Raw genomic sequence first — 24,741 nt, forward strand, 5'->3', positions numbered from 1 at the left:
ATATCTTAGTATGAGTAAGTTGAAGCCGTAGTTGAAAGGTAATACTTTTCATTGTTAGAAGGATCCAGACACACATTAACTTCACTTCAGACTTCGATTTATTTTACTGTTAATGTATAGTTAAAGAAGAGGTGACGTTCAAAACACACTGTGATATATTCAAGAAAAGTAATATAAAAATGTGAGATGCAAAGTTATAGTAACAGAACAACTAACCAAATTTTATGCTAAAACTGCAGTCAGTTAGCATCTTAATATGGCAAAATACTGACAGCAAGGTTCCACACTCATTCAAGGCTGCAAAGTGATTACTTTTAATCAGTACTGATGGTGCAAAAATGCCAAGAGACCTTTTACTTTTAAGAAATTGGAATAACAAGAGTATTTTAGGTGGCTGCCAATAAAATAATATTTCTGTAGTTCTTCAGTTCCTTGTGTTTCTACTAATATCATTGACGTTTGCATGGCCATCTTATAATAACAAAAGCTTATGTTAACTTGGTTAGTTAATATGTAGTAAGTCATATTTGAATATTTAATATTTGTTTTGAATGTTTTAAGAGAAAAAAATATTTATTAGAAGTTATAGCACTTCAAAACAAGTTGAAATAAGTATTTAATATTCTTGGGGTACAATTTATATTGTTTTACTAATGCATGAATGGTGTTTATAACTGTTTGGTGGAATGTGTGACATGTTTCTGCTTGTTATTTAAGAAACAGAACTGTGTATTTTATATACGGTAAAATTCAATTACCAAGAAGTTTTTCGTTTCTGGCTGATCAACTGATTGTCCATAACAATCACAAATTAAAGCGCCATGTTGACAAATATTTCTGATTTTAATATCCAGAGTTTTCTATTGCGTTTGATGCTTTAGTGGCATTGTGTGATTAATTCAAGAATTATTCAAGTAAATTCTAATTTATTTTGCCAGCTGGAAGGTCTGAGCAATGAATAAATGAATAACAGACCATGACTCCCATCTTACTTGAATTGCTAAATGAAGGTCATATAGAAAACTGAGATATGACCGCTAGCTAAGGTGTCAGATTTCAGAACTAAAAGAGAACTGCATCATGATTTTTACTTGAGGCCAGCTGAAATGGCCGTTCCATTTTAGCTCTCATTATTATTCAGATAGTATGAAGAGCTTAGTGCAGAACTGGTGAAGAAAATTAAGGTATCTTTTACTCATTTAATTTTTTTTCAGGTAACATACTTTTTCACTTATAGATGATGTGTGCATTGCAAAATGCTTAAGATGGGCTTCATACATTTATGCAGATATTGGAAATATACACTGTTTCATATGATTTGTTTGCCTGAAACTTGTTGAATATCATAATTGTGATATTGGCTTATGTTTTATTGGAATCACATTGCTCTATATGCACTCAAAATTATAATTTTATTATTTGTAGCTCAGTAAGAAAGTAAAGTTTTTCAATAAATAATATGACCAATTTATTTTTAGTACTGGTACTTGTGTTTGTCGTATACAATCGCCGACGTGAAGCTCGTATCAAGTATCCTGAACCAGACGATGATGTGAGAGAAAATATTATTAATTATGATGATGAAGGTGGTGGTGAAGATGATATGACAGCATTTGATATTACACCTCTTCAAATACCAATTGGTGGACCCATTCCAGATATGCAACCAAAACTTACATGTAAGTCAACTCAATTTTATTTAATTCATTTTAATTTTATAAATGCAAAAGTGTGTTTGTCCATTACCTTTTCATGACTAAACTGCTGAAACAATTTTGATGAAATGTGGTATGGAGATAGCTTGAATCTCAAGAGAGAATATTAGCTACTTTAGAAATTGTGTAGTAGTTGATATATATTAATCTGAAGAATATTACATGATTTATGGAAAATATTTACTGTTTGGCTTCTGAGCTTTGTCACATTTCTGAAAATGCTTTTATTTGTTGATTTGTTTTATGTAAAATGATTCAACCTGCTGAATACAATGCTTGTACAATCCTCAAAATGTTGAATCCCTACTTCCATTCTAATATTATTAAATGAGAAACCAACTCTATCTGCTACATTTTTGTGACTAAACTACTGAATCAGTTTTGATGAAATTTGGTACAGAGACAGCTTGTACCCCAAGAAAGAACATAGGCTGCCTTAGGGGAAAAAATCCGCCTATAAAAGGGGGAAGTAGGGAATGGAACTTTTTTTTTTTTACATCAGTGAATGTAAACCATGTTAAAAATTATTAAATTTGTAGGATAATATACACATTGTGTAATGCATAGCTATTTCAGTAGCACAACACATGGATGCATGCTCCTGTGCATGCAGTGCTGTTTATTGTTAGATTTATAAATATCATAGTTCCAATAGAATCCAATGATAAACACAAATATGTGAACTTAAAGTATAGAGCTGACTTTTCTGACTCTGACTGAGAGTCAACAAAATAATTTCATGACTCTCATTCACTGAAACTAATGTGCTGGCTGATGCTACTTCTGTCTATAGGCTAATATGCAATGTGTCACTGACCTGTTTATGTGCTCCTTTATAATAGTTAACAAATAGTTACATTTACAATTTTCTAATTGCATGTGTCTGGGCTCATAACCTCTTCATAAATATTTCTCTCCATCACAGTGAACTTACAAATATTGTTTAGAGTTAATTATTTTTTCTATGTCTAGTTGTTATTTGTTGTACAAGGGGCTTTTATATAAGTTCAATATATTTATTTATTTTTTAATAATGCCATACATAGTTATTACACTTTGTGCAGTCAGTTGTCTGTTGTTCCTTGTTCAAGCATATCGAAGGTGAATAAGTTAGAAATATAAAAAATATAACAAAATACGAGGGCGGTTCAGAAAGTAACCTCCGATTGGTCACAGTGCGGGTTGTGGGGGGAGTAGCTACGCCATCTGTGCGTTCACGCACTCAACAGGTCAGTCAGCATCAAGCCGTGGTCGAGTGAACGTCGTACCTGTGCTAGTTTAGTTTTTGTGGCAGTTTGAAATGTGTGCTGCAATAGAAAACCCCGCCAAATGTGAAGTGCATGCTGTCATAAGGTTTTTTACAGCCAAAGGATATTCTGCAGCAGCTATTCATCGTGATCTTTGTGCCGTGTACGGACCAAGAGTTATGAGTGGAGTTGTCCGTGAATGGGTACGTTTATTTAAAAGTGGACGAGAAAACATTCATGATGAAGAGAGGAGTGGTAGACCATCATTGGTGACTGACGAACTTGTTCAGACAGTTGATGCAAAAGTTCGTGAAAATCGATGTTTCTCAATGTCGGAGTTGTCTACTGGTTTTCCACAGATTTCTAAGCCTCTCTTGTATGAGATAGTGACAGCAAGATTGGGTTACCGTAAGTTCTGTGCACGATGGGTGCCCAAAATTCTTACCGACCACCACAAAACTCAAAGAATGGCCTCTGCATTAGACTTTCTGTCACGTTATGAGGACGAAGGAGAACCATTGTTAAACAGAATCGTGACCGGTGACGAAACCTGGATTAAGTACATGAACCCTGAGACAAAAGAACAATCAAAGATGTGGGCACATTCAAATTCGCCTACCAAACCAAGAAAAGCCTCGCAAGATTTTTCTGCCAGAAAACTGATGGCAACGGTGTTTTGGGATGCCAAAGGGGTGTTGTTCGTTGAATTCATGGAACGTGGTACGACCATTAATCAAGACGTGTACTGTGAAACAATAAAAAAGTTACGACGGGCTATACAGAACAAACGCCGTGGTATGCTGACTTCCGGTATCGTTTTTTTGCACGATAACGCCCGTCCTCACTCTGCTCGCAGAACAACGGCCCTTCTTGAGTCCTTCAAGTGGGACGTTATCAACCATCCACCTTACAGCCCAGACCTGGTGCCAAGTGATTATCACCTCTTCATGCATTTGAAGAAATGGCTCGGGTCACAGCGGTTGGATGACGACGAAGAGCTCAAAGATGCGGTCACAGGCTGGCTCCAGGCACAAGCGGGTGATTTTTATGCAGAAGGAATTTCAAAGCTTGTGAAGAGATACGATAAGTGCCTCAATCGCTATGGAGACTATGTAGAAAAATAGTGCAAAGATGTAGTTGTAAGATGTATATATTAAAATATTTTTATTTAACTTTGTGTATTTTTTTAAATCAACCGGAGGTTACTTTCTGAACGGCCCTCGTAGTTACTTATCATTAAATCAAAAATTTATGAAGAGGTTATGAGCCCAGATACATGTGATTAGAAAATTGAAAATGCAACTGTTTGTTGTTTATTATAAAGGAGCACATAAACAGGTCATTGCATATCAGCATATAGTTGGAAGTAGCATCAGCCAGACATTAGTTTCTGTGAATGAAAGTCATTGAATTATTTTGTTGACCCATCAGTCAAAGTCAGGAAAGTCAGTTCTATGCTTTAAGTTCACAGATAGTAAATTTGTGTGTTATCAGTGGATTCTGATAAGTCACTGTTGGAACATTTATCAGACGATCAATATGGAAATGCCAGTTTAAACAACACTTAACATTACAGTCAAAAAGTTGTATTCAGTAGCTACTAGACAGGAGGCTAAACAAAAATGAGGAGAAACTGAACAAAATGTGAAGTACTGGATTTAGAAAGAACATGGGGCACAAATTTTTATAGATATGAATGTCAGCAGCAACATAGACAGGAAAATAGCAAATTGCAAGTGTGGTTGTCCAATGTTTAAAAAATTAGAAACACTAGATGACAAAAAATCCAATTTAACAGTTACAAGTTTGCAGAGAAATATCTTTAGTTAGAAATACAGTACTAGTAAGTCAGCCATTCAAAACTGTATGTAGATTCAAGAAAACATGGAAGATATACCCTCAGAGAGTGAAGCTGTGAAAGAGAGCTGGATTATACATGAATTCTCAGAATGTTACTACCGAAACTTCATCACTTTCATACTATATGGAATAATGTAGCAGTATCTGACGAAAATCTGTACACATTATTTGAATGTTTGCACATGGAACAGTGTAAGGAAAAGATGGGTTGCTACTCACCATTAAGATGGCACATTTAGTTGTAGACAAGCCCAATGAAAAGACACTGACACGTACCTTTGGGCAAAGCCTTCTTCATTGAAGGAAAAACACACACACACACACACACACACACACACACACACACATATTCATTTACACAAGCAAGTACACCTCATGCACACATGACTGCCATTTCCAGTAGCTCGGCTTGGAATGCATTCCAGTCATATATTCATGAGACGTGCTTTTTTTGTGAATGAATACATCTGTGTGTGTGTGTGTGTGTGTGTGTGTGTGTGTGTGTGTGTCCTTAACTGAAGAAGGCTTTAGCCAAAAGCTATGTGTAAGAGTCGTTTCATTGTGCTTGTCTACAATGCAATGTGTCATCTTTATGATGAGTAGCGATCTGTCTTTTCTCTATGTTGTTGATGTTACAACGTGGATTTTCCATTGTTCAATTTTTCATCTGGAAGAAGGGTGATTAAATGATGCAGAACAGTGAAACATCTTACAAACCCCTTCATGTAAAAACAAAATAAACACTTTGTCAAAGCACGCCAGCAGGAAAAATGTACAGTTCAATGTTTTAAATGCAGCAGAAAAGGGCATGTAAAGAAACATTGTAGAAATAAACCATGTGCCAAATATTTAGCATATTGTAGAGACAATTATTCATGTAGTAACTGCAAACAAAGGGGTCATTCTGCCAAGGAATGTCCAAATGTAACATTAGATAGAAATGAGACAAGTGGAAGATCTGACAACAAAGGATCAAAAGGTTTCAAATTAAAAGTAGGAGTCACTGCAGTAAATTTGCAGTGTGATTGCAAAAACTCTTGCTACCAAGACTGTGGCACCATACAACATATGACTTTTAGAAAGGATTGGTTAATAAATTATGTAAAATTAGATCAGTGTACGAAAATGTTGGTTGGTGATTCTACTGAATTAGAAGTAACTGGAGTGGGAGACATTGCATTAGAGGCTTTTGATGGAGTACAGTGGTATGACATAGTTCTGGCGAATGTTTTCTATGTAGCAAATATAAACTTTAACAATATTATGAGAAGGAAAGTTGCTACTCACTATATAGTGGAGATACTGAGTCACAGATAAGCACAACGAAAAGACTCTCACAGTTAAAGCTTTTGGCTATTGGTCTTTATCATCAATAGACACACATATGCACACACAAACACACATGCAAACACAACTCACACACATGACTGCAGTCTCAGGCATCTGAAATCACGGTTGCCTGAGACTGTTGTCTTATATGTGAGTTGCGTTTGCATGTGTGTTTGTGTGTGCATATGTGTGTCTATTGTTGACGAAGGTGAATGGCCAGAAGCTTTAATTGTGAGTCTTTTTGTTGTGCCTATCTGCGACTCAGCACCTCCGCTATATGGTGAGTAGCAACTTTCCTTCTTATAATATTGTTACATTCCATCCTGGATTCTCCATTGTTTGAAATATAAATATTTATTTTCTGTTGCTCAAGTAATAGGAAAGGGTTATAGACTGCAAGTGCAGTGTTGGGGCTTCTTCTGTTCTTTAATTATGTAAATGGTATGCCCTCTAGTATTTCAGGTAATTCTTAAATATTTCTGTTTCCTGATGACACTAGCTTGGTAGTAAAGGATGTTGTGTGCAACATTGGCTGGGTTTCAAATAGTGCAGTTCATGACATAAGGTCGTGGCTTGTAGGAAATAAACTAATGCTAAACCACAGTAAGACTCAGTTTTTACAGTTTGTAATACACAATTCAACAAAACCTGACATTTTGATTTCACAGAATGGGTATATGATTATTGAAACTGAAAAGTTCAAATTTCTAGGTGTTCAGATAGATAGTGAAGTGTCGTGGAAAGCCCACATTCAGGATCTTGTTCAGAGACATAATGCTGCCATTTTTACTATACAAATGGTATGTGAAGTAAGTGATGGTTTAACACAAAAATTAGTCTGCTTTGCTTATTTTCATTTGCTTATGTTGTAAGGTATTATATTTTGGGTTAATTCTTCCTATTCTAAAAGGATATTTTAGGCTCAGAAAAGGGTGGTTTGGGCAATAAGTGTTGTTAGTTCGCAAACCTCTTGTTGATCCCTGTTCGCTAGTCTGAGTATTTTGACATTGACCCTCAATATATACACTCTTTACTGTCATTTCTTATTAACAATATCAGCTTTTACCCAAGAATAAGCAGCTTTCACTCAGTTAGTACTTGGCAGAAATCCAACCTGCATTTTGATTATACTTCTTTAACTCTTGTGCAGAAAAGTGTGCAATATACTGCTGCATCAATTTTCAAAAAGCTATTACAAGAATTCAAAAATCTTAGCAGTAATCCACGCGCTATCAAATCAAAACTGAAGAGTTTCCTCATGGGTCACTTCTTCTATTCTGTTGAGGGATTCCTTCAAAAATTAAGCTGATACTTATGTTATATTGCTGCTTGCATTTACTTAAACTTACGGCTTGACTTTTTTTGGATTCATAAACATTTTATTTTTTCTGTTATTGCTTTTATGTTGTAATTTCACATACTGACACGTTCAATGACATTGGAAATTTGCTCCTCAATTTGGTCCTACAGAACTTGTTGTGTAAATAAATAAATAAAATAAATTAAATAACAACTCAGTTTTCAAAACCACTGACAATCTGGAAACTGTGGCAATAGGCTGCTGCAAGTGACAGCTGGAGAAAATGTTGTTTCGTATAAAAGAGTTCAACAAATGATATCAATATAATGGAAGGAAACATTCCACGTGGGAAAAATTATATATAATCTTTGTGGATGGATATGTGCGTGTGTGCGAGTGTATACCTGTCCTTTTTTCCCCCTAAGGTAAGTCTTTCCGCTCCCGGGATTGGAATGACTCCTTACCCTCTCCTTTAAAACCCACTTCCTTTCTTCTTCCCCTCTCCTTCCCTCTTTCCTGATGAGGCAACAATTTGTTGCGAAAGCTTGAATTTTGTGTGTATGTTTGTGTTTGTTTGTGTGTCTATCGACCTGCCAGCGTTTTTGTTCGGTAAGTCACCTCATCTTTGTTTTTATATATAAGAGTTCAACAAATGTATGACAACAACTTCAATTAAAATGTGACATGAAAAGTTAGCACGTCAGAAAGTCACTTATCAAACATTGGAAACTCCAGGTAGGAATATCAACAGGCAATGTTTGTCTCTCTGTCTCTCTCTCTCTCTCTCTCTCTCTCTCTCTCTCCACCCATACACACAATCCCTCCCCTTATATGCCCCTTCCAGATTGCCACTTGCATCCCATGTGATAGTTACATTCTGGCCCGAAATGCTGGAGTTGCCAGTTGTGTATGCATGAGGTGTGCTTGCTTGAGTGTGTGAATGGTGTGTGTCTGTCTTTTACTGATGAAGGCTGTGACCAAAAGTTTCATGTAAGTGTCTTTTAATTGTGCCTTTCTGCAACTTGACATGTACTCTTCACCATGTCACATATTTGAGAAGTCTATTAAAAAGAAATGGCACTGATTATATTGAAGACTGGAATGAATATGTATGTATTGGTTGTATCTGCAGCAAACAAGTAACAACTCTCATCTGACAAACACAAAGATTGCTGCAAATACCATGTACTGAATCTCAGGTCGTTAACAGGAGCAAGGTATTTTCTGTTGTTTAGAGATGATTTTTCCCATTTTTGAACTATTTATTTTCTGAAGGCAACAGAAACCAGAAACATCCATTAAAATGGTAGAAAATCAGTTAGGGAAGAAAGTTAAATGTTTGAAGTCTGGCAACAAGGCCAGAATCAAGAATGCTCTCACTAAAAAGCTTCTAGAAGAACTTGCAGTTTTTCACATCAGGACCAATACGTACATATCTCAGCAGAGCAGAATAATTGAAACAGAAATGTGCACAGCTGTCAAGTCTCCTTGAACATCAGTACAACATGCCTGAAAACTGAATGAGATTCTCTGGGCCAAAGCAATAAATTATGCAAACTGGAAGAAGTTCAATAGAAGGAAGAAGACCTGCTGAATTGTCGTTTGGACAAAAAAAGAGATCTTACTAAGCTGAGAAGTTTTGAGGGCGATTGCTATGTTATGATTGAGGATCACAAATGTAGAAAGACAAAAGAAATCAAAGAAAGGAACCTTCGTTGGATATGATTTGGGCTTACCTTCCTACAGAACCTGCCTGCCTGATAAAAAGGACATTGTTCACTCTGATAATGTCATATTTGAAAAAAAAAAATAGAAAATAAAGAGGAAGTTACTGTAGAAAAGACTTTCACAAGAGAAAATAAGAATGAAATCAAATTCTGGCATCCAGCAGAAAACCAGATATCTGATGATTCACTGTGTGATGTCTCCAAAGTGCAGTGTGTCATCCAATTACATAACTTTGAATAGAGTCTTGCCCCCAAAACTATGTGACTGACAAAACCTTAAACAGCCTATCAGACTTACAGGTTATGAAATGGCTGTGCAGTGCAGTAATAATACAAGTTTTGGCATGATAGGTGAAGTCGAAAACAATTCTATTTCAAATGCTTTGAAAGACAAAAATTTATTCAAAGCAATATCTGATGAATAAAAATCCCTAATAAAACTGAAAACTTGGAGTCTTGTAGAACTTCCAAAAAACGCAAACAAAACCTTTATCCAGTTACTGGGTACTGTGCATTTGACAGAATATTTCAAAGCGAAATGTCATATCTTGGAATGGAAATTAAAATAAGTTCACAGGGAATTTTTGTAAAGCAGTCTATGTATACAGAGAAACTCTTGATGACAAGAATCCAGTAGTTACACATATGGAGCGTTACAGTGACAGGTGAAGAAAATTTTGTCAAGGAAAGGACTGAAGCCTATGAAGAAACTATTGGGAGTCTGCTGTACCTAGCAACAGTATCTTGTCAAGATATCAGTTTTGCTGTTAATTACTTAAGCATGTTTAGTAACAAATGAGTGGTTGGTCACTGGAAAATGGTGAAATGCATTTTTCAGTACCCATAAGGAACTATGAAAGTTTGTATATTGTTTGATGGAGGCTCAACACTGCTTGCTTTTGCTGATTGTGATTGTGGAGGTGATATCTCAGCTAGAGAGTTCTGATCGTGCAAGGAGGACCTGGTATGCTTGAAAGAAACATCTTGTGGTAGTTTCTGTAGTGACTTGGCAAGACAGCCAAGCCACTTGGAGGTAGCCGAAAGGAACGCGTTTAAGCTCACGCAGACTGGCGTGAGGTCTGGAACATGACAATGTCTTGAGAATTGCAAATAAAGTACGAAGATCTTGGAATACTTAACTTTAATCCATAATTGGTGTACATCGCTCTTGATGATACATAAAACAATGTCAATATAAACTGGTAATGGCACCTTGCTAGGTCTTAGCCAATGACGTAGCTGAAGGCTATGCTAACTATCGTCTCGGCAAATGAGAGCGTATGGATCAGTGTAGCATCGCTAGCAAAGTCGGCTGTACAACTGGGGCGAGTGCTAGGACGTCTCTCTAGACCTGCCGTGTGGTGGCGCTCGGTCTGCAATCACTGACAGTGGCGACACGCGGGTCCGACGTATACTAATGGACCGCGGCCGATTTAAAGGCTACCACCTAGCAAGTGTGGTGTCTGGCGGTGACACCACATTCCTCCCCCGCAAATCGGCATACGGTTGTGTTATAAGGCTTCCGCCCGCCGTGGGGAGGACCCCATGTTGACGTATGCGACGAGGTGGTGAGCCTAACAACAGGTGAGGCTGTGCCATCCGCACCCGGCCATTCGGTCCGAGGGGAGCTAGGAAACGCCTGAAAACCTAGTCCAGGGTGCACGCCAACATGCGGTGTATGCACCCTTAGAGAGGCAGGAGGGGCCGAAGGGTCTACCTCCATCGCGTCGGGGTACCCGACGGGCGAAGACGCCATCTGGTCCGGAGCAGGCAAGAGTTCCATGTCGGAGGACAGCTGGTCATGGGAAGCGATCAGCGGCGCGTGACCCAGGGAGGCGCTGGGCGGCTGCAGCGAAGCGTCCACTGCGGGTGTCGCCGGTGGGAGAACAGGCGGCGGCGGCGGCGTGTCGCCATGGGACAAAATGGAAGGCAGCGTTGGTAATACCTGGGGATGAGGCGAGCCAGTAGATGGGTCCCCAGGGCGCTGACCGGCCGGCACCGTCGCTGAAAGCAGACGGGGAGCGGCAGAACCCTGGCGACGACAGAGGCACAGCTGATTGAGATGCCGACGCAACTCACCAGAGGCCCCCAAAACCAGATACATAGCGCGGCCGAGGCAGCAAAGAATGCGCCCTGCGAGCCACGCCGTGAACCTTGATAGTTGCGATAGTATATAACGTCACCTGGAGCAAAAGCAGGCGTCTGCCGCTGCACAGGAACCTGATGCGGCGGATGTAGCAAAGACATCAAGGTTCGATGAGGACGACCGTGGAGCAACTCAGCCGGCGAGCGACCATCTCGTGGCTGAGAGCGATACGAGGACAAAAAGAGCAATAACACGTCCTCCCGAGAATGCGACTCTTTCAACTTCAACATCTGTGACTTGAAAGTCCGGACCAAATGTTCAGCGGCACCATTTGACTGCGGCGAAAACGGCGCGGAGTCAGATGTTGAATACCATTGGCCTTGCAGAATGACTGAAATTCTGCATACATGAATTGTGGGCCATTGTCGGAAACAATAGTCTGTGGAAGACCTTCAATACAAAAGATAGCAGATAACGCTTGGATGGCGGCAGATGACGTCGTGGAAGACATCCAGACAACAAAAGGAAAATTATTGAATGAATCTACCAGAACCAACCATCGAGCATTCCAGAATGAACCAGCAAAATCTATGTGCAAGCGTTGCCAAGGGGAAGTGGCTTTTGGCTATGCAAAGAATTGCCGCGGTGGTGCGGATTGTTGCTCGGCACACGCCATGCAAGAAGAGCACATATTCGTAATCGCAGCATCGATTCCGAACCAAGTACAGTGCTGACGAGCATGTTGTTTCGTTCTCACTATACCCCAATGTCCTTGGTGGAGAAGCCATAAGACAGAGGACTGTAACGAACATGGGACCACAACCCTGGACTGATCATTATCAGAACGCAACAGCAAAACACCACGTCGTACAAAAAGTCTCTCCTTGTGAGGAAAAAATCAGCGAACCAACGGATCCTCGATCTGCGACTTTGACAAGGGCCATTGAGTAGCAACGAAACGCAGAACGATAGCAAGGACAGGGTCAGCAGCTGTGGCTGTAGCTACACGACGAAAATCAATCGGAAACGATTCGACCACATCATCGGTTTCCGCATCAATGAACATGCAAGCAAGTTTGGAAGAATCTAATGCTCTATCCTCAGCAACAGGCAAATGGGACAACGCATCAGCGTTTCCGTGCTTAGCAGTGGACCGATACAAGATATCGTAGCGGTACTGCGAGAGGAAAATAGACCAGCGAATGAATTTCTGCACTGTACGTGGAGGTAGAGGCTTGTTCGGATGAAAAAGCGACGTCAAAGGTTTGTGGTCTGTGACGATGGTAAAGTGAGGACCATACAAGAAATCATGAAACTTTGTAACACCAAATACGAGAGCCAAAACTCCTTTCTCGATCTGTGAATAATTTCTTTGCACAGACGAGAGCAATTTGGACGCAAAGGCAATAGGGCGGTCATGCGATCCATCTTTGTGCGCAAGCACAGCACCGATCCCAAAATCCGATGCATCTACCATCAACAAAAGGGGTTTCTGGGGATTGAATGGCGTAAGGCAAGTATTTGAAAGCAACGCTGATTTCAACTGGCGAAAGGCGCGTTCGCATTCCGTCGTCCAGACGAACGGAACACCTTTACGGCGTAAGCGATGAAGCGGAGCTGAAATGGAAGAGGCGTGGTGCACATATCTGTTATAGTAATTTATTTTTCCCAGCACACTCTGTAGCTGCTTCAAATTCTGTGGCGAAGGCAAGTCCTGTATGGCACGGAGGGTGCTCTGGACTGGGATGTATGCCTTGGGCATTGAGTACATGGCCCAGATATGGTAAGTCCCAAGCAAAAAACACACATTTGTCCTTCCGCAAGCGAAGACCATTTTGACACAAGACCTGAAATAACGTCCTGAGATTGGCTAAAGGTTCTTCTTCTGTCTTTCCGGAGATCACAATATCGTCCAGATAGTTTGTTGCAGTAGGGACCGACGCACAAACAGTTTGCAGATATTGTTGAAACAATGCAGGGGCGGATGCACACCCGAGTGGTAGTCGTTTCAATCGATACAAACCAAGATGCGTGTTAACCACCAAAACAAGCTGGGATTCTTCGTCCACCGGTATTTGCAAGTACGCATCTGCTAGGTCCAACTTCGAAAAATATTGACCCGGGCACAGTTTGTCAAAAAGATCTTCCGGGCGGGGTAAAGGAAAAGTTGCAATCACTAGTTGTGGATTCACTGTTGCCTTGAAGTCCACAAGAAGTCTCAATTTTCCGGAAGGTTTTGGCAAAATTACTAAGGGTGAGGCCCAGAGAGAAGCCTGCACACGTTCAAGCACACCTTGTGATTCCAAATCGTGTAAGGTTCTTGCGACCTCATCATGCATTGCGTGTGGAACATTGCGCGTTCGGAAAAATTTCGGTTGCGCGTGTACTTTCAGTTCCAAATGGGCTTCATAGCTCTTAGCGCAACCAAGGCCCGGTGCAAAAATGTCTGCAAATTCTTCACATAGACGAGAAACACTGGCTGAAGACACAGTCTGGTTCACTGATAGGACCTGATTGACTATAGACAAGTTAAACAACTGAAATAAATCTAAACCAAACAAGTTCACCGCAGAAGAAGAACGAAGAACGTAAAATGACACAAGTTTTGTTTGTCCCTTGTATGTTGCAAGAAGGCTGCACTGTCCTAACACAGGGATAGCTTGTCCTGAATAACTATTTAACTTAACATTTGCGGCACGCAACGGAGGTTTGCCCAGCTGTTTGTACGTGTCATGATTGATCAATGAAACTGCAGCTCCGGTACCGAGCTGGAATGGTAGCACTTTGCCATGAATGTCCAAGTCCACATAAAGTTTATTGTTCTGTTGACGACAAGAGCGACTGTCTCGTGCAACGTGAACTGACACTGGTACGGAAGCACTTGTGACATGACGGGATTTCCGTCAATGTTGTCGCACACTATTTGTGGGACGAACACTGTCACTGTTAGAGAGAGTGGCACTGGGCGGAGTGGAATGAACTACATGAATGTCCATGGGTGAAGGTTCACGAACCTGAGTATTCTTGGTTCGATTCCGATTCCGGCGCGAAGCAAAGGGCCTGGAATGGTTGTCAGTGTCCGATCTGAGCTTTTTCTGGCAAACACTTTGAACATGGCCTTTTTTATTACAGAAAAAGCAAATAGCTTGGCGTGACGGGCAATTCTCACGCGAATGTCTAGTAGCACACCGCGGGCATGATTTTAGCACTGCATTTGCTTGCTTGCATGGCAGCTGCGCGGACGGGCGCGAGGGCTGTTTACTGTTCCATGCAGCGCGTCCGGCGGGCCGGTTAATGTGACACACGGCTGGCGAAGTTTCAAATGATTACTGAGCAAGGTCAAGTGTGTCCTGTCGATCCAATATGTCCATCACTTGTTGAAGGGAGGGATTGACTAGTTTCAAAATCTGTTCCCTTATACGAACATCAGAAACGTTCTGTGCTATTGCATCACGTACCATAGTATCTGAATAAGGGAGGCCACATTCACACTCAAAAGCACAATCCCTAGTAAGGCCCTGCAAAGTTGCAACCCACTCCTGATTAGTTTGACCGGCCATACGTTTTGTACGAAAGAAGGTATACCTTTTTGCAACTACATTGACCGATTCTTTGAAATATGCATCCAATGCAGACAAAATTTCGTCGTAGGACAGAGTTGCTACGTCGCATCGGGGAAATAATTTCACTATCACACGGTACGTCTGGACGCCTACACACGAAAGCAAAAAAGGCTGCCGCTCAATACCTTGAATTCTGTAGGCGGCGAGATGGAATCCAAATTGGCGTGACCACTCCGTCCAGCTTTCCAGTGCCGCATCAAAAAGACGAAAAGGTGGTGCAACTGCGTGTTGTGGCTGCGAGAGCGGTGGAGCGGCAGCGGCCGCATTGTTTTGCATTGTACGTTGACCCTGGACAAGCTGTCCAAGGGCATCAAATAACACCTGCGTCTGCTGATTCTGCAAGCCATAAAATTCGGACAGTACATCTGGAGATTGTGGCGAAGCCATGCCACAAGTAAATTAAGCAAGTATAAAGAAGAAGACCGGTTTTACTCTCATCGCCAAACTGTAGTGACTTGGAAAGACAGCCAAGCCACTCGGAGGTAGCCGAAAGGCACGCGTTTAAGCTCACGCAGACTGGCGTGAGGTCTGGAACATGACAATGTCTTGAGAATTGCAAATAAAGTACGAAGAGCTTGGAATACTTAACTTTAATCCATAATTGGTGTACATCGCTCTTGATGATACATAAAACAATCTCAATATAAACTGGTAATGGCGCCTTGCTAGGTCGTAGCCAATGACGTAGCTGAAGGCTATGCTAACTATCGTCTCGGCAAATGAGAGTGTATGGGTCAGTGTAGCATCGCTAGCAAAGTCGGCTGTACAACCGGGGCTAGTGCTAGGACGTCTCTCTAGACCTGCCGTGTGGTGGCGCTCGGTCTGCAATCACTGACAGTGGCGACACGCGGGTCCGACGTATACTAATGGACCGCGGCCGATTTAAAGGCTACCACCTAGCAAGTGTGGTGTCTGACGGTGACACCACAGTTTCAACCACTGAAACAGAATACCAAGCTGCTGCCTCTTGGATCAGTGATATATGTTGGGTGCAATGCCTTGGACAAGAACTTGGAATTTCATATTTGAATGAACTGACAGAGCTGTGTATTGACAGTCTAGCTTCCGTATATATGTTTAGGAATGCCTACAAAGGAAAAATAACAAGAGGTGAGAAACATTTTGACCTTCCACGAAAGCTCATTCAACAACATATTGAAATGACTTTAAAAATGAAATGTGAAAAATTCAAATCAACTTGCTAACATAATGACAAAACGACATACTTGTACCACTCATCTTGTTTTGGGTGCCTAAGGAATACTGCATTCTCAGAATGCTATATATCAATTCAAGCAAATGACATTAGTGGTTTTATTTCTATAAAGCAGATTGACAATGCTTAACTTTATTGTATAAAGGTGTCACAAGCAATGGGCGACATGCAACAAATGAGGTATGTCCACAAAGTAAGTTCCATTTGGTTATATAAAACAAACTTACACAGATACAGAAAAAGTATTTATTGTACAAAAATCTAAGGCTGTTAAACAAATTTTCTACATAGCTTCTGAAATTTTGTAGGCACTTGTCGTAGCATGGCACAGGTTTTTGTATGCCTTCTTCATAGAAGGTTGCCACCTGTGTATTCAACCATATGGTAACATGTTCTTTCAGCTCATCATCATCGTTGAACTGTTGACCACCAAGGACAGATTTTAAGTGTAAGAAGAGATGAAAGTCGCTAGGAGCAAGGTACGGGCTGTACGGCGGATGATTAAACGCGTCCTGGTGAAATTCCTCTAAGAGTTGTTTTGTCACATTCACCGTGTGAGGACGGGCATTATCGGGGAGGGGGGGGGGGGGGGGGGGGAGACGACACCTTTTGACAGTAATCTTCAGCACTTGTTCTGTATTGCAAGGTGCAATTTCTTAATGGTCTCACAGTAACCATGTGCACTGATTGTTTGGCCTTGTGGTAAGAAATCAATCAGCAAAATGCCTTTACTGTTCCAAAAAACAGTGCACATGACTTTTTGAGGTGTCAAGATTTGCTTAGGCTTAACCTTCATTGGGGATGAAGCATGCCTCTATTCCACTGATTGCCGTTTTGTTTCAGGGGCGATGTATGATACCCAAGTTTCATCCCCCGTGACTATCCAAGAAAGAAAACCACTGCCTTCTTCATTGTAGCATGCCAAAAACTGAAGTGCACTGCCCTTCCGTTGTTTTTTGTGTTGTTCAGTATGAATTTCGGGTACCCAATGTGAGCAAAGTTTTGAAAATTTCAGTTTTTCAGTAACAATTTCATGAATTAGTGATCGTGAGATTTGTGGAACTTCCATAGCAAGGGCACTAAGTGTAAAGTTATGGTTGTGCTTAATCTTCTCTTCAGTTGAGTGAACCAGTTCATCAGTAACCACAGATGGGCGTCCACTTCATTCTTCATCATGCACTTGATCGTGTCCTTCATTGAACAGTCTGACCCATCTTCTAACCATTGAATCACTCATAGAATTTTGTCCATAAACCTCGCAGAGTTGTTGATGAATTTCCTTAACTTTCTTTGCATTTAAAAAACAAATCGCAGATCTGATTTCACACGCGACGGAATTTTCAATTACGGCTGACATTATAAAGAAGCACTACAAAGCACACATCGGCAGCAGCAATATGAAAATGGCGTACATGTCTTCTCCTTGAATCAGAACAACTGCTGCGCATGCTCGGAACTGCGATCGTAGCACTGCTGTGGATAGAAATAGAAATGGAACTTACTTTGTGGACAACAGTCGTAAATCCGAGTCCTGGCTATACACAATGTTCAAACAAGCAATGGATATATATCTCACTATAATCTAACATCGTAACTGTCTCTGCTAGGCATTGCTAATACTCTGCAAATCCTGTCTACTAATTTCCAGCCTAGGCTGGCAGGAGTGGCGCTTATATTCACTTCTTGCAGGTGTCGCTCCTCTTGTGGCATGGTCCTAATCAGCGCACCATTGGCCAACGTCGTTTCACTGCCTTCTCTAATCTTGCTTTCTTCTTCTTTGTTCCGGTGCTTGTGGTTACGCCAGAACATTCATCTCCCAGAAAACAACGGACCATCATTGTGTAGTGAGTGTGACCATGGCAGGGGATGCAGGAGTGTGGGTGCAATGTCGGGTCGGAAGCTGTGGATGCAGGGGACTTCAAGCTTCTGGTTGTACCCCGCCATCTGGCCTGCGCTCCGGCAGAAACATCCCCCAGAAAATGACCAGAAGAGTATGCATCCACTTCCTGCTGCCATGAACCAGACGAAGAAGATGGCGGCTGTTGCAGTGAGGGCAGGTCCAGCTCCATCAATAGGACAAGAGGAGGCGGAGGAGGCACAGGCTCCGTCTCCATAGGGTCATCCCACAGTATCACAATGACACCCTCTGGTGGCTGCTGTGGACTCACTGTCCTCTGGGCCCGTGAATCTGGGGAAAGAGAGACTGAAAGATCATCATGTACATGACAGATTCGAAGTTGATTTTGATGGCAGCACTGCAAGCCATCGAGACCTGAAAGAAAATACATGCTACCGCCTAGTCAACAGACGATCTCATGTCACTTCCACCATCTGCTGCCGCTAAAAACTGTGTAAAAGACAGTGTCATGTGGTGTGAAGTGATACTTGTGGCCTTCCATTGGCACGGATGCTGAGGAAGGTGGAGCAGTGCCCGATGGCAGCAGCCATGAAGTAATTCCACCAGTGATGGTCCATCTCTTGTGTGGGAATGATATGAGGCAAGAAGCAGTTGCAATGCTTGATCTCTGGCATGTGCAGAGAGAAGTTTCGCCATTTGCTGCTTGAATTTTCTGACAAAACGTTCCACTTCACCATTTGGCTGTGGATGGAACGGTGCACTAATTAGATGCTGTATGCCATAGCGTTCACATAATGTTTCAAATTCATTTGACATGAACTGAGGTCTGTTGTATGACACTCTTACTTCAGGAAGCCTTCTAGGCAACAAATCTATGACAACACCTGAATTGTGATATGTGACATTGACGAGTTCATCAGCACAGCGAAAGGAAACTTGCTATATGAGTCAACCACAATCAACCAGCGAGTGTTCCAAAAGATCCCGCAACGTGTGTGTGCATACATTGCCATGGCAATTGTGACTTAGGCCAAGCAGAGAATTTTTTTGGTGCAGCAGACTGATTTTCCATATCTGCGTCACACTCTGGCGTCATCTGTTCCATTTTAGGTGTCCATACCCTCCCAAGTAAAGTGTCAACTTGCTAACTGTTTCGTACGCAAAATCCCCCAGTGTCCTTGGTGAAGTAACCACAACAATTTGTTTTGCAAAATGTTAGGGATCAACACACGTGACTGGCCACTGTCACTCTGAATAAGAATCACACCTTTCTGTATAGGGAGGCTATGCCGATGTACAAAGTATCGGTGCACTACAGAGTTCTTTATGCAATGCAAGGAACAAGGCCAAGATGTGCGAATGTATTTGAGTAAAATGTTCAAATCTTGAGCAGCTTCTGTGGCCTATGCAATTTTCTTATACTTAAGTGGAAAAGACTGAAGCAATTCAGAGTCCTGAGCATCGATGTGACAACAAGATGCAGCAGAAGCATCAAAGTCTTAATCAGGGCCAATCAGAAGATGTGAAAGTGCGTCCGCATTATGATGTTGAGCTGTTGGATGATACACAATCTTGTATTGGTATTGAGACAACAACAAAGCTCATCTTTGCAATTTTTGGGCAGTTTGTACAGGTTTTGTCAGATGAAACAAGGACTGCAAAGGCTTGTGCACTGAACGTTTGTTTTTATGCATAGTGCTGTGAAATGTGGAAAAACAGCAAATTGGCGCTCATAGGAAGAAGAACAACACCAAAAATGCAACAGGAGCGTAATATGTAAGAAACTCTCTACGCAACCTGCCACTGATGATGCCTTGCAGAAAATAAAGGCGAAACGCGTATGGCACTAAAATTGTGTTTTATTCAGTTGCTGTCAGACGGTCCATAAGTGAAATTTATCAATATACCATAGTATTACGCGCAACTGAGGAGGACAGGACCACAAAAGTTGAAGATGTCAATACACAGTTATATGGCCAGTGCACTATTGTTTAACTTTTGATATGTCTCATTAATAGGTTGCAAGCAAACATCAACATACTGCTACAGTAGTTTACTGTTGAATATCTATTAGCAGTAAAACCCTAACCACACAGTTCACAGCCTTTCAAATAAATTGAACAGACACTGTCATTGTTTTAACACACGGCCTGTTGGTGTAACACTTATTTCACGGTTAAGTCGATGCATTGTTGTTGTTCTAACCAACACACGTTTCTTGTCTGGAACTTGGCTGTGGACTGACTGTCTCAGGATCAAAACTCAGGCCCTTATATATCATCACAATAACAGGCACTGAAACTACGCATTGTTTGATGTTTAATTTACAGAAATTACAATTAAAACTTAACTCATTAAATTAACTGAATACGTCATCTTCTACTACTCGAGTTAGGCTGAATTATTTGTTTAAATGATGAAATTAGCAGATATAGTTATGCAAGCAATGCTTTTGACAAAACTGGTTATTACTTTGCAATTAATTAAGGGCAAGCTATGCTAACATGTTTTCGAATAGAGCCAAATAGATACTTTAAAATTACTATTAGTTGTTCTTCCAAATGTTTAAAATTAGTACAGAATTTATATTTGTTTATAAGTCAACAATAGAATTAAAGTTACGAAACAATTACTGATTTCACCCCATAACGAAAGTAACTAACTAGGAATAGTCAAAATAAATTAGAAAATCAATTAATACATAAAACTAAGCACAATTAATCTGATGTTATATTCTTTAAAACTGAGTACCACCGGCCGCGGTGGTCTCGCGGTTCTAGGCGCGCAGTCCGGAACCGTGCGACTGCTACGGTCGCAGGTTCGAATCCTGCCTCGGGCATGGATGTGTGTGATGTCCTTAGGTTAGTTAGGTTTAAGTAGTTCTAAGTTCTAGGGGACTGATGACCACAGCAGTTGAGTCCCATAGTGCTCAGAGCCATTTGAACCATTTGAACCAAACTGAGTACCAACTTTTCTCTTTTATGAAAATGCAGATTATACTCATGTATGTTAATGGTCATTAATCAGACATGAAAAAATAAATTTTAAGGAGGCCAATGGCAAAACAAGATGGGAAGTAAAAATATCCCAGCTTGCTTTGTCACAATAGGTCTGTCTTTATCACCATTTCTGATTCTGTAAGAGGAAGCATCAACTTGCAATGCAACTGGTTTGTCAAGATCAAAGTGAACTAAGCATCAATCACTGAGCAATGCACCTTTAAGTTTTTGAAAAGCTTTTTGGCACTCATCTGTCTAAACAAAGGGGACATTCTTGCGACATGAGTGATGCAATGGAGCTGCAATTTGTGCAGAATTCAGTATAAACCGAATATAATAGTTCTTTTTACATAAATTGACTGCAATTCTGTGATATTGCGAGGAACTGGAAAATTGTGTATGGCTAACAAATGTGACTGAAAAGGATCTACACTTTGACTGTTTATGACATGGCATGACCAAGATACTGCAGCTTGGGTTTAAAAAAATCACACTTGTCCAGTATACATTTTAGTCCTGCAGCAGATAACACATGAAACAATCCGTGTAAATTTGCAATATGTTCCTCAGATGTACGACCTGCTACTACAATCTCATCCAAATAGTTTGCCAGTTTGGTACTTGTGCAGTTAGTTGTTCCAGATACCATTGAAAAATGGCAGGTGCAGAAGCACTGCCAAAAGGCAAACACAAATATTTAAACAAGCCCAAATGAGTACTTAGTACACACACTTTTTGAGATATTTTAAGATATACGTCACACAAATAAATTTTTTGAAAAGTAATGTCCAGTGCCTAAATTGTCCATAAGATCCTCTTGGTGTGGAAATGGATAAGTATCAGTTACAGTTTGTGGGTTGACTGTAGACTTAAAGTCAACACAGAGTCGAATGCAACCTGAAGGTGTGGGGAGCAAAACCAGTGGACTTGCCCATTGACTAGCTGATATGTGCGCAATAACTCCACTATCTTGCAAATCTTTAAGTTCAGCAGCAACTTTGTCCCTTAATGCAACGGAAACAGTTCTGGGCCAGCAAAATTTCGGCTGAGCATTGTCTTTCAGAGTACTATGTGTAACAAAATTGTTAGCTTTGCCTAAACCTTTAGAAAAGAGTTCCGGGACTTCTTTTAGCAAGCTAACAACACTGTATTTTGCATTGAATGCAGACACGGACAACACATTGTCCTGAATGTTAAAGCCAAACAAATCAAATGAATCAAGGCCAAATATGTTCTCACAATCACATGATTGTAGCATTGTAAAAGTCACTGTTCGCATGTGCGAGTGATTTATGACAGGCAAAGTACATTTCCAAGAACGGGAATGTTTTGTCCATTATAAGCTGTCAGTTTTGTGCTAGTTTCAGATGGGTGTGGGGAGCCTAACAGTCCATATGTGTGATGATTGAGCAATGTGACAGAGACACCCATGTCCAACTGAAATTTGACACGGTTCCCACAAATAAGCAAATGAACAAAAAGTTTATTTGGCTGATGTATCACTGAAGAAACTGCACACTTGCTAGTTTTGCTAATGCCTGTTGCAGACTTTGAATATACTGCATTAATGACATGGGTCTTGCGACTAGATTTTTGTGAGTGGGCCATATTCTTATGTTCGTTCAGCTGCCAACATATGGATTGCACAGGTCCTTTCCTACCTCAAGCGTAACACCGAGCTCATCAGGAGGGGCAGTCTCGGTGTTTATGCCATGAATAACACCTAGGGCAAGACTTAATTCTGTTCACCTGAGTAGCAGCCATGTTTAGCGAACTGCTAACATGGCGTGAACCGTTGTTTACTTGGCTTGGTTAGCGCAAGCTGCCGGTGCAGAATGGGGTGATCGCAAGCAAGGAACTCAACCCGACAAATAGCTGGCTGCTCAAATGTATGAGCCGACAAGGCACCGTAATCTTACTGATCTAGTATTTACACTACCTGCTGAAATGATGGATCAGACTGTTTCAGAAGCTGTTCTCTGAGTTTGACATCAGGCAAATTGTACACAATTGCATCACGCAACTTAACCACAAGCACATTTAAATTTGCATTTCCTTGTCATTCCTTGCAAATCTATTACCCACTCGCAATAAGTTTGTTCTGAGCATTTTTTGCAATTGAAGAATTGGTACCTAGCTGCTACCACATTCACTTGTTGTTCATAATAGTTTGTTAGGGCCTGTACCACTTGTTCATAACTTAGTTCACTCAGAGTGGTGTTAGGAAAGAGTTTTTTAATTAATCTGAAAACTGCACTTCCTACCATGGATAATAGATATGGAAGTTTCACAGTTCCTGGGATGTTGTGAGCTAGCTTATAAGGAGTGAACTGGTGCCACCACTCGAACCAGTCCTTGTCTTGTTCACTAAACTGTTGAAAAGATGGTATAGCAGCTAGTAGACAGTGCTTGTTGTGTCAGGCGCACGGTGTAGGCCAGTAGCTGCTGCACTGTGTTGAGCAGTGTAGATATTTGCTGCATCTGAAACTGAAACATCTACATTAACTGTGTGACATGTAACACTTGCGGCTGCGAAGCCTGAGCAGGGGGTGGGACAGGTGAGGTGGGCATGTTGGAAGACACAAATGCAACAAATAGAGTAGGTACGCAAGTAAAATTAGGACACAAGCAAAGAAAATTTTTGCAATGCCCACCTGAAAACACTGATAACAAAAACAACAAGAAACTGTTAAAGCAATAAATGCCCCTGCAAAATACAGACAAGAGAGAATTATGGTGCCAGCACAATATACATGAAATGCCATGGCCATCAGGCATAGAGTTTGGAGGATACTCGTCGCCAGGTTGGGTTTTGCCCACTCATCTCGTATAGGGTGCCTAGGGGATGCTGCATTCTCGAAATGCTACGCAACAATTCAAGTAAATAACATTAGTAGTTTTATTTCTATAAAGCTAATTGACAATACTTAACTTTATTGTACAAAGGTGTCACAAGCAATGGGGCGACATGCAACATAAATCCGAGTCCTGGCTGTATACAATGCTAAAACGAGCAATGGATATGGATCACTATAATCTGATATTGTAGCACTCTCTGATAGGCCATGCTAATGCTCTGCAAATCCTGTCCACTAATGTCCGGCATAGACTGGCAGGAGCGGTGTTTATATTCACTTTGTGCAGGTGTCCCCCCTGTTGTGGCGTGGTCCTAATCAGTGCACCATTGGCCGACGTCATTTCACCACTTTCTCTGGTCTTATGTTCTTCTTCTTCATCCCAGCACTTGTGGTTACGCTAGAACATATATATCACTTATTCCTTGTAATTTTTTTTAGTAATGCAGTACATAGTAGTTACTCTTTGCACAGTCAATTGTCTGTTGTTTCTTTCTCAGGCATATTGCATGTGAGTAAGTTACACATAAGTTAAACATAATAATATAGTTACTCATATTTAAAACAGAAATTTATCAAAAAATATGTATTCTTTGTATTATGTTTGGTGCTTTATCAAATATTTGTGTTCTTTTCTTGTATGTGAACATACACGATCAGTGTACTATTTTCTCATGGATAGAAAAAGTGTATTTCTGAGTAGGTGAAACTGGAACCACATTTGAACTTTCATTATACAAGGAATGTGACTTGTTACCTTAGATAGGAGTATGAGAAACTTATCTAGGAGTAAGAGTGAGAAGGCAAGCTGTTTGTAATGAATTTAAGACTTAAATCGGAAAGGAAAGTAACAGGGAAGAAAAGTTTCTGACTGACAGGTAGTAATTATAAGAGCTGTTTAGGCTGAATGTTACAGGACAGATTGA

At 40.8% G+C, this 24,741-nt stretch overlaps 1 protein-coding gene across 1 annotated transcript in view; it reads left to right on the top strand.

The window, feature by feature from the left end:
* Window positions 1-24,741, top strand: part of LOC126484972 (neural-cadherin-like) — a 431,022-nt gene that overhangs the window by 402,918 nt on the left and 3,363 nt on the right. The window contains exon 25 of the mRNA XM_050108576.1: window positions 1,479-1,679. Coding sequence (XP_049964533.1) covers window positions 1,479-1,679 — 201 coding nt within the window. The remainder of the gene's footprint in view (window positions 1-1,478; window positions 1,680-24,741) is intronic.

Source organism: Schistocerca serialis, chromosome 6 (assembly GCF_023864345.2).
Source record: "Schistocerca serialis cubense isolate TAMUIC-IGC-003099 chromosome 6, iqSchSeri2.2, whole genome shotgun sequence".
In the NCBI taxonomy this organism is placed as follows: Eukaryota; Metazoa; Arthropoda; class Insecta; order Orthoptera; family Acrididae; genus Schistocerca; species Schistocerca serialis.